Source organism: Trichechus manatus, unplaced genomic scaffold (genome assembly GCF_000243295.1).
Source record: "Trichechus manatus latirostris isolate Lorelei unplaced genomic scaffold, TriManLat1.0 scaffold00067, whole genome shotgun sequence".
NCBI classification, from domain to species: Eukaryota; Metazoa; Chordata; class Mammalia; order Sirenia; family Trichechidae; genus Trichechus; species Trichechus manatus.
In genome coordinates, this window is record NW_004444003.1 from 3870547 (window position 1) to 3882427 (window position 11881).

At 38.4% G+C, this 11881-nt stretch overlaps 1 protein-coding gene across 1 annotated transcript in view; it reads left to right on the forward strand.

Moving 5' to 3' along the window:
- The window catches only part of PHYH (phytanoyl-CoA 2-hydroxylase), a 50786-nt gene that overhangs the window by 32417 nt on the left and 6488 nt on the right, over positions 1-11881 (forward strand). Inside the window, exons 7-8 of the mRNA XM_023734356.1 lie at positions 2106-2255; positions 4201-4338. Coding sequence (XP_023590124.1) covers positions 2106-2255; positions 4201-4338 — 288 coding nt within the window. The remainder of the gene's footprint in view (positions 1-2105; positions 2256-4200; positions 4339-11881) is intronic.

Here is an 11881-nt window from a genome sequence, read left to right on the forward strand (position 1 = left end):
CCATTTGCTGGTCTCTGATAGGAGTACAAGATGGTGGATCCACGCTGCTTTAGCTGATAGGGGACCTCTGCATGAATCTCTCCTCGCTCTCCATTCTCTGTCAGTTTTCTCACTCCATTTGGTGCTTGGCTGATTTCTTTATCTCTTCATTTGATGTTTTAAGGTTTCAGGATTGTTGTTTTCTCTGTTCGGCTTCGTTTTTCGGATCTTTGCTGTGGAGGGACGGCGTGGTACTTCTGCCTAGAGCGCCATTTTGCTGGAAGTCCTCAGTATGTACTCTTTTTTAGTCTGGCTTCTTTCATTCAGCAAAATTATTTTGAGATTTGCTGATTCTGTTGCATATGTCAATAGTTCATTCCTTTGAATTGCTGAGTAGTACCCTGGTGGTGCAGTGGTTAAGCATTCAGCTGCTAACCAAAAGGTTGGAAGATTGAATCCACCAGCTGCTCCTTGGAAGCCCTATGGGGCAGTTCTACTCTGTCCTATAGGGTTGCTATGAGTCGGAATTGACTCGACGGCAGTCGGTTTTGTTGCAGTTTATTTATCCATTCTGTTGTTGATGCTGAAGAACTGTTAAATGCTTCTGAGAAGATGAGTGATGAGATCTAATCGGTTCTTTGACAATGATAATCCTGTGGTCTGATACAGGATGTATTGAAGCTGCAGGAATTCAGAAATAGAGAAACCAGAGAGGAGGCAACTTGTGTTTTAGGGATAAAGCAATAAGGTCCTGAAATCCCATGATGATGGTTAGAATGGAAAGAGCACTTGTTGTGGAAGGACTAAGAATGATTTGTGGTTCTGGAGGAAGTGATGGGAGCCCTGGTGGCGCAGTGGTTAAGAGCTTGGCTGCTAACCAAAAGATCGGTAGTTTGAATCCACCAGCCACCCCTTGGAAATCCTATGGGGCAGTTCTATTCTGTCCTATAGGGTCAGTATGAGTCGGAATCGACTGAATGGCAACGGATTTAGGAAGTGATAGTGCTAAATGAAAATATTTGAATCTGGATCCTGATATAAAATCCACAGTTGTGAACTCCATCAATTAAGTCAATTAAGTTAAGGTTTAGTTAAGGTTTGGTGCAAGCAACAGAAGTGAGCTCTGAGTAACTTAAGCCAAAGGGAGTGGGGGCTTCAAGAGCTGGCAGTCTGTGGGAATGTGGGCTGCTCCGGAGGGCAGGAGAGCAGAAGTCATTCCTTGATAGGAACAGGCAGGGCTGGGGCGCCAGGCCTGGGCAATCAAGCTCTGGTGATATTTAGTCTCTAATACTCTGCTCAGAATCAAAGTAGCAGCAGCGGGAGGTCTGACTGGCCTCGCACAGGTCACATATCCACCATGGCCAGGAGAGAGGGCACCGATCAAAGTCCCAGCAAACTATCCAGTAGGGAAGAGGTCATCCCTCAAAGAAATCCCGAGAACCCTAAGAAAGAAAAAAGGGGTATAACAACCCCCCTATAAAGGCTTGGAAACTTTGATCACTTCTGACTTGAGTTCCTTTAATAAAGACATAACCCATTGCCTAAAGCAGTAACTAACTTTGTAGGTAAGTTATAAACACAATGTTATCATTGCCTGTTTGTCTTTCTTTACTCCTGAAGTGACTTTCGAACTCAGAAAAATTCATGATTTTCTCTCCCCCATTGGGGGAAAGTAATTAGTTTCGCAGACGTCCTCCAAAGTAACACAAGAGGAGTGATTTGTACCCAGGTCTAGGTGAAGGGAATATCATGTGAGGAAAGAATGATTACATATTCAGGCTGGAAGTGCATAAAAGAAAGGTGGTCTCCTGCACTCACCAGCTAATGCAAAGCAGGTCTAGATCTTCCTTTATAATTCAGCAATGAAGGGTAGGTGGAGATTCCAAATTTTTCAGTTGGTCCCTCAAAACCAATGATTTTAATGTCAACGTGTGGATTTCTAAAACCCGACCTCTGAGAAACTTCTGTATATTTTTAAGGAGAATCTGACTTAGATATCTGTTCCTCCAACTTTGATATCTCTTTCTCTGGAAGAACCTTAAGTTTTCCCTGATGGGTCACTGATGAAGTTTGTAGTTCTTTGTGCTTCCTCAGATGTAGACTAGGCTCCTTGTTATGTGTTCTAGGGCGGAGTTAATATATGGTACTATGGGATCCAGGACTATGACAAAAACAATGCTCGAGTGCACCTTGTGATGGAGAAGGGAGACACCGTTTTCTTTCATCCTCTGCTCATCCACGGATCTGGTCGGAACAAAACCCAAGGATTCCGGAAGGTATGTGTTAACATTGCTGCACTTTTCAAAGGTGAATGTGGTTAGATACAAACATTTAAAATATATTAATATATAAAAGATCTGTAAAATTTTAGCTAAACTAGACTTTAGTCTATTTTATTTACCAGGAAACTTATTTACCTACCTCGTGCTTTTTTGCTCTTATCAGTAAGAACCAGGTTACCTCAGAATGCTATTGATTCTGAGTCATGAATATTCCTGAAATTGCTTGAGAAAAAAATGGCTTACTTTCTTTGTGGCTGACAGTTGGTGCTTTCTAAGGCAAAAATAATGGCTGAAATACTAAAATAATAAAATTTAGAGTTTACAGAACTCACAGTAACATAATAAGAGGAAAGTTTATATTATCTTTGCTATTGGGGAAAAAATATTATTGATCCAAAACAAAGTTTATGGATTGGAAGCCCAGAAATCAGATTTTGCATGCAGACTTTTTTTTTTTTTTTAATCCTCTAGCATCAAAGTGTTTTAAATTTAAAAAATTCCTTATTTACAATTTAAAATTGACAAAATTTCTTATAAGTATCCACATTTCTTGCTTCTCTGAAATTCAGAAGATCTGACAGTACTCTGGGCTCACATTTCCCCATAGAAAGATGATTGTTGATATTAAATCTTGGGAGCTCTTTTGAGACTCAGTGAGGCTTTCTAGTTTGCCACACAGTTCCCACAAATCCCTGATGTCTCCTCAAGTCCCAGGGTAAAGTGCTATAATTTCATCTTGCATTCATTCATCTGTCCTTTAGGCTCACCAGGGCCAGGATTAGGGTGAGGCAAGTGAGGCACTTGTCTCAAGTGCAAAATTTAAGGAGGTGTCAAAAAACCCAGTAATCAAGATAAATACTATTTTAATGCAATATTTAAAAATCAAAATTAATGCCAAACCCATGATACACAAACTACTAAAATTTTCAGTAAAGTCAGGCTCCAACCCTGTACTTGCAGGACCTCAGAACCATGGATGAAGGGACTGTAGGTGGGGTGGCAAACACAACACTATAAATAATTTTGTGAGTTTTAATGTACTAACTTTTTTATTTTAAAACATTTTTTTCAAATACTTTAATATTCTGGAAAAACCATTAAAAATACATTAAAACATATATATAGGAGTGCACATTTTCAGGCTCCACTATGGCTCATCAAGGCACTGGAGGTTACGTAGGAAATGGAGTTTGTGACTTCAGTGCTCTAGATATTTGATGTTTTGGCAAAGTAGAAAGCCCTTCTGACAGGTGTGATCACATTAAAATAACTAACTTGTTACTAGGAAGGTGAATTTTAATCACTGCCTTGTAGTATAGATGTGTTTATACCTTTTTCAAGAGTAGGAGGAGTCAAGTAACTTGGGCCTTGCCCCTAGAAGGAAACAGTAAGTATTATATTTCAACGTGTTAGGTTTTAATTGTCCTTTTGACTTGAGAGGAGGTGTGTGTATTATTTTCTTTCTCAAAGTATTTTCAGATATTTTCATAATCTATTGCCATTGAAATAACAACTCATCATAAATCTGACTGGGTAACTAATTTTGTGACTAAGAAAATGATGAACCACCATGGAATACATTTATTTTTAGGACTTTGGGACGACTGCTCATTAGAAAAATCAAATGCTAAAAAAATAAGGATCTCTTAGTTATCTCTCTGCCCTGAATATATCTTAAAAAAATTTTTTTTTCTGAATACACTTTTTGAAAAGAATTTCACAGCTAGTTAAAAACTGCTTGTAATTTCTCAATTATCTTTTAGCTGGAAAAAAAGAGACTGAACTACAAAGAGACTGATTAGGATACAGTGGAACAGACTTTTAATTTAGAAATCAAATATTGAATTAAATAATTGACTTTCCACATAAAGACTACTTTGTTGATTGCCGGTATTAATGGGATTTTTTTCCCCGATATTAATTGGTTCACTTTGTGCAGGCAATTTCCTGCCATTACGCCAGTGCCGACAGCTACTACATCAATGTGAGGGGCACCAGTCAAGAAAACATTGAGAAAGAAGTCCTAAAACTATTAAGTAGACAATATGGAATGAAAGAGAATGCTGTCACCCTGAAGGTATGTTTGTATGAAATGAAAAGGTGAAGTTCTCAGTTATTAAGCATCTTTTCTGCAGAGAATAATTCTATAATTATTCTCATACCTAATTTAATTTGAAAGTAGAAAGTGATTATTCCCTTGAGTGTCGAGCTCATTTCAGAAAGGTTGCTGAGACTCACTAAGAATGACAGCGGATTTCAATTTGTACTTGCTTCCCCAGTGCAGGGGACTTGACAGCTTCATGTTCCTTCTGTACATTTGGGGGTTGTCGTGTGGAATACAGACAGCCTTGTTCCAGACAGAACAGGTAAGAAAATAAAAAGGAAACATTTAGATAAGAGGAAAGGCTATCTGAAGGCACTATAGGCTATCTGAAGGCACAGAAGGAAAGTGAAAGTTTATCAAACATAAGCCTCCTTTGTTCGTATAGGATAGAGTATGCATTAGGAAATCCACTAAGACTTCCTGGAAAGCAATTCTTGAACAAGTTTTTGTTTTGGTAAGTTTGCAGCTGGAGTTTTATAAGAGTCATAGATTGCAAGTAGCAGAGATTAAAGATCACTAATGCTTATTGATGGTGGGGGGGCATGAGATAATATTTCACATGCTTTTCTAATTAATACACATCACTTGTAAAATGTTTATATTCAATGAATGCTGCTAATGATCAGTAAACCTGTTGCCATCGAGTCAATTCCGATTCATAGTGACTGTATAGGACAGAGTAGAACTGTCCCCTAGGATTTCCAAGGAGTGGCTGGTGGATTTGAACTACTGACCTTTTGGTTAGCAGATGAGCTCTTAACCACTATGCCACCAAGGCTCCAATGGTCAATAAACAAATTGTTAATCAAGACAAAGAAAGAACGTATTCACTTGTTCATGGTAACCACTAAGAAAATATATAATAAACATACACAAAAGGAAAAGAGGGAACCAAAAGGGCTCACTACAATAAACCAATAAAACATAAAAGCAAACAGTAGTAAAGAAAAAAGAAAGCTTAAGACACACAAAAAACAAATAATAAAATGGCAGAAGTGTAAGTTACTTCTTATCAGTGATTACAGTGAATGTAAATGGACTAAATGCTCCAATCAAAAGGCAGATAGTAGCAGAATGGATAAAAAAACATTATCCAGCTATACGCTGTTTACAAGAGACACACCTTGAACCCAAGGACACAAATAGGTTGAAAGTGAAAGGATGGAAGAAAAAACTCCATGCACATAATAACCAAAAGAGAGCTGGAGTGGCGATCTTAATATCAGACAAAGTAACCTTTAAGACAAAATCTGTTAGAAGAGATAAAGATGGACATTATATAGTGATAAAAGGGTCAATTAATCAAGAAGATTTAACAATCATAAATACATATGCACCCAACATCGGGGCACCTAAATATATAAAGCAAACACTGATAGAGTTGAAGGGAAAAACCAAAAAAAACCTAAAAACCAAACCCATTGCTATTGAGTCGATTCCAACTCATAGCGACCCTATAGGACAGAGTAGAACTGCCTCATAAGGTTTCCAAGGAGTGGCTGGTGGATTCGAACTGCTGACCTTTTGGTTAGCAGCTGAGCTCTTAACCAGCAAGTAGTACAACAATAGTTGCAGACTTCAATATTGCACTTTCAATATTGGACAGACAACCTAGAAAGAAGATTAACAAGAAAACAGAGGATTTGAATGACACTATAAACCAACTAGACTTAACAGACATATATAGAGCACTCCACCCAGAAACAGCACAATATACATTCTACTCCAGTGCACATGGATCATTCTCCAGGATAGACCACATGTTAGGTCACAAAGCAAGTCTTAATAAATTTTGAAAAGATTGAAATCATACAAAGTCTTTTCTCTGACCATCACAGAGTTGTCTTAGTTATCTAGTGCTGCTATAACAGAAATACCACAAATAGGTGGCTTTAACAAACAGAAATCTATTTTCTCACAGTTAGGAGGCTAGAAGTGTGAATTCAGGATGCCAGCTGTAGGGGAAGGCTTTCTCTGTCAGTTCTGGAGGAAGGTCCTTGTCTCTTTTCAGCTTCTGCCCCTGGGAAGTATTCATGTGGCTTGGCATCTTTCTTTAGTCATCTCTGCTTCTTTTGCTTGCTTGTTTAATCTCTTTTATATCTCAACAGAGCTTAATTTAAGACACACCCTACACTAATCCTATTCTATTAACACAGCAAAGACAACTCATTCCCAAATGGGATTATAACTGCAGGCATAGAGGTTAGGATTTACAACACATATTCAATTCAATTCATACACAGTTAAATCCTTAACAGGAGTGAAGGTAGAAATAAAAACAGGAAAAAACCCTAGAAAATACACAAACATATGGAAATTAAACAACACACTATTAAACTACCAATGGATCAAGGAAGAAATCAAAAGAGAAATTACAATTCCTCTAGAGCCAAATGAAAATGAAAGCACAACATACCAAAATTTATGGGATGCAGCAAAGGCAGTACTCGGGGAAATTCATAGCAATAAATGCCTACATGAAGAAAGAAGCAAGATCTCAAATCAACAGCCTAACTCGACAACTCCAGGAACTAGAAAGAGAAGAGCAAACTAAGCTTCAACCTACCAGAAGAAAGGAAATAACAAAGATCAGAGAGGAAATAAATAAAATTGAAAGCAGAAAAAACAATAGAATCAATAAAACCAGAAGTTCTTTGAAAAGATCAATAAAATTGACAAACCTTGAGCTAAACTGACAAAGAAGAGAAAAGATGTGAATAACCAAAATAAAAAATGACAGAGGGGACATTACAACTGACTTGATAGAAATAAAGAGAATTATGACAGAATATTATGAACAACTGTATGGCAACAACCCAAATAACCTAGATGAAACAGACAAATTCTTAGAAGCACACAACCTACCAAAATGACTCAAAAAGAAATAGAAAGTCTCAACAGACCCATAACAAGTGAAGAGATCACATCAGTGACCAAAAACCTCCCAATAAAGAAGAGTCCTCGACCAAATGGCTTCACTGGGGAATTCTACCAAACATTTAGAGAATAATTGACACCAATACTGTTTAAACTCTTCCAAAGAATAGAGAAGGAAGGAATATTCCCTAATTTATTCTATGAAGCAAAGACAACCCTGATACCCAAACCAGAAAAGACACCCCAAGAAAAGAAAACTACAGGCCAATGTCTCTTATGAATATAGATGTAAAAATTCTCAACAAAAGACTAGTGAGCAGAATCCAACAGTGTATTAAAATAGTCATACACCATGACCAAGTGAGATTTATTCCAGGAATGCAGTGACCATTTAACATTAGAAAATCAATCAACATAATATACCACATCAATAGAAAAAAGAAAAAGAGCCACATAATCATCTATGGATGCAGGAAAAGCATTCGATAAAATCCAACACCCTTTCTCTGAAAGCCCTAAGAAAGATTGGAATAGAAGGGAAATTCCTCCATATGACTCAAGGCATATATGAAAAGCCAACAACCAACATTACACTTCATGGAGAAAGACTGAGAGTCTTCCCCTTAAAACTGGGAGCAAGACAAGAGTGCCTGCTCTCACCACTTCTATTCCATATTGTATAAGACGTCTTAGCCAGAGCAATAAGACAAGAAAAAGAAATAAAAGGTATCCAGATTGGAAAAGAAGAAGTAAAATTATCTCATTTTCAGATAATGTATCCTTTATATACAAAATCCCAAGGAGTCTACAAGAAAACCTCTGAGTTAATAGAGGAATTATGCAAAGTTTCAGGATACAAGGTCAACAAACAAAAATCAATGGGTTTCAGAGGCGGGGCCAAGAAGATGGAGTACTCAGATGCTTCTTGTGGTCACTCTTACAGCAGAGACCCCCCAAAAAAGTGAATCAATTATATATGACAATCTAGGAGCCCTGAACATCAAAGGCAAAGTTGAGGAATCTGACTGAGTGGCAGAGGGAGGGAGAGACGGTTAAGAAGCAGCGAGGAGTTGCCAGACCTGACCTGGTGGGAACCAGTACCCTGCAGCTGGCGCATGCAGTGAGGCAAGCAGTGGAGCTTGGGATGTGTTTTCAACATCAGGAGAGACCGATCAGCAGGAAGTCTACTGAAGCCTCCAGAACCAGTGAAAAGCAGTGCTCAATTGGCAAAATATAAGTACATGCATCTAACCTACCAAGTGAAGCCAAAAACACCTGCTTTGGGAAAAACCTCTCTCCCATTAACCTGCCCCCTCCCCACTCTGCATCAGGTCTCAGGCCAGCTTCAGCCATTGCTGAATCCCCTGGCCCATAAGTAAGGACCTGTCATGTGCCTTGAGCCATTCTCCCAGCCTTGGAGAGGGAACACATTAACAAACAGGAATAAATAATCTTCCAGCTCCCGTAAGCTGGGAATTTTGTGTAGGCAGAGCTTATTTGCCTAGGCACAGGCATAAGGTGTCCATGGACTTTGAATGCCTTTCACTCCTGCATAGACTTGTGTGGGCCCATTTCAACAGTGTAGGCCCTGATTAGCACAGTACAACAGGGTATATACCTGAAGCCTAACTTCAACTGTCAGCTGTATGGTGGAGTGGCAGGTTCGTGACATTTGACACCACTCTGCTCATTAAGAAGGGTCCTCACCTATCACATCAGGGGCCTGAGGACTGGTGGCTCCCCCCATGCCACCTCGCTACCTGTGACAGGGGTCCAAGAATAATTGGTGCCTCCCAGTCCTTACAGCCAACAGCATTGGGTGCCCATAGTCCGGCTGCAAAACCCACCCACAACATGCTCTAGGGAACAGGGATACACTTTCCTTCCAGACACACAGGGGCAGCCATCAGCCCCCTGCCTTGCTCAGCATGTGACCCCCTACTGCAGCCAGATACCTGTGCTTACACCAATGATCCCTGCCTGTCTAGGACTGTAGGTGAGAGCCTGCACCACACACTTGGTGACCGACTACCTGGACACCTGAGCTGAATCCATACAAGAAAAGTAAACGGACTTCTGGGCTCACATACCTAGTAACAGCTCTAACTACCTGGTGACAGGCCGTTAGAGCTTCAAAGGTGCCAATAATCAAACTAGCTCACACAAGCAGCCTAACTGGGCATATCAAAACAAAACAAAACAAGAAGCTAGGACACAGCAAGGAAACATAAAATAAATATAATAACTTATTGATGCCTCAGAGACAACAGTCAATATCAAATCACTTAAAGAGGCAGACCGTGATGGCTTTAGCAAGCTTCCAAAACAAAGAATCAAAAATTTTACAGAGGAAGAGAACTTCTTGGAATTACTGGAGGTAGAATACAAAATATTTATGTACAGAACTCTTCAAGAGATCAGGAAGGAGATTATGCAAAATGCAGACCAAGCCAAGGAATGCCCAGACAAAGCAATAGAGGAATTTAAAAAGATTATAGAAGAGCATAATGACAAATTTAATGGGCTGCAAGAATCCATAGAGAGACAGCAAAGAGAAATCCAGAAGATTAATAATAAAATTTCAGAATTAAACAACTCAATAGAAAGTCAGAGGAGCAGAATTAAGGCAATGGAATTCAGAATTAGTGAGATTGAAGATAAAGCACTTGACACCAACTTATTTGAGGAAAAATCAGATAAAAAAATTTTAAAAAATGAAGAAACCCTAAGAATCATGTGGGACTCTGTCAAGAGGAATAACCTATGAGTGACTGGAGTACCAGAACAGGGGGGGATAACAGAAAATGCAGAGAGAATTGTTGAAGATTTGTTGGCAGAAAACTTCCCTGGTATCATGAAAGATGAGAAGGTATTTATCCAAGATACTCATTGAGCCTCACACAAGGTAGATCCCAAAAGAAAGTCACCAAGACATATTATAATCAAACTTGCCAAAACCAAAGATAACGAGAGAGTTTTAAGAGCGGCTGGGGATAAACAAAAAGTCATCTACAAAGGAGAGTCAGTAACACTAAGTTCAGACTACTCAGTAGAAACCATGCAGGCAAGAAGGCAATGGGATGACATACATAAAGCCTTGAAGGAAAAAAAACTACCAGCCAAGAATTATATATCCAGCAAAACTGTCTCTCAAATATCATGGCAAAATTAGGGCATTTCCACATAGACAGAAGTTTAGGGAATTTGCAAAAATCAAACCAAAATTACAAGAAATACTAAAGGTAGCCCTCCGGTTAGAAAATCAATAACGTCAGATAACAACCGAAGACTAGAACACAGGACAGAGCAACCAGATATCAACCCAGATGGGAAGAAACAAAAACAAATCAAAGCCAAAATTCTGTAAATAGAGAAACAGAGACAACAATATGTGAAAGATGACAACATTAAAACAAAAAAGAGGGACTAAAAAATGTAGTCATAGATCTTTCATAGGGAGAGGATAACAAGGCAATGTAAAGAAATAAAAGAGTGGTTTAAACTTAGAAAAATAGGGGTAAATATTAAGGTAACCACAAAGGAAACTAACAATCCTACACATCAAAATAAAAAACAAGAAAAACATAAAGACTCAGCAAATAAAAAATCAACAACAATGAAAAGGATGAAAAGGAAATACATAAAGAAAAATGACTCAGCACAGAAAATTAAGTGGAACAAAGAAACTGTCAACAACACACCAAAAAAAAAAAAAACATCAAAATGACAGCACTAAACTCATACCTATCAATAATTACGCTGAATGTAAATGGACTAAATTCACCAATAAAGAGACGGAGAGTGGCAGAATGGATTTGAAAAAAAAAAAAAAAACACGATCTGCCTATATTCTGCCTACAAGAGACAGACCTGAGACTTAAAGACACAAACAAACTAAAACTCAAAGGATGGAAAAAAATATTTCAAGCAAACAACACTCAGAAATGAGCAGGAGTGGCAATATTAATCTCTGACAAAATAGACTTTAAAGTAAAATACACCACAAGGGATAAGGAAAGACACTATATAATGATTAAAGGGTCAATACACCAGGGGGACGTAACCATAATAAATATTTATACACCCAATGATAGGTCTCAAAAATACATAAAACAAACTCTAAGAGTGTTGAAAAGAGAGATAGACAGCTCCACAATAATAGTAGGAGACTTCAACACACTACTTCCAGTGAAACATAGAACATCCAGAAAGAAGCTCAATAAAGGCATGGAAAATCTAAATGCCACAATCTACAACTTGATCTCATAGACATATACAGAACACTAAACCCAACAGCAGCCAAGTATATTTTCTTTTCCAACGCACAAGGAACATTCACCAGAATAGACCACATTTTAGGCCAGAAAGCACACCTTTACAGAATCCAAAGCATTGATATATTACAAAGCATCTTTTCTGACTATAAAGCCATAAAAGTAGAAGTCAGTAACAGAAAAAGCAAGAAAAAAAATCAGACACCTGAAAACCGAGCAACCCCTTGCTCAAAAACTACCGGGTTACAGAAGAAATTAAGGGTGGAATAAAGAAACTCATAGAATCAAATGAGAATGAAAACACATCCTACCAGAACCTTTGGGACACAGCAAAAAGCAGTGCTCAGAGGTCAATTTACAGCAAT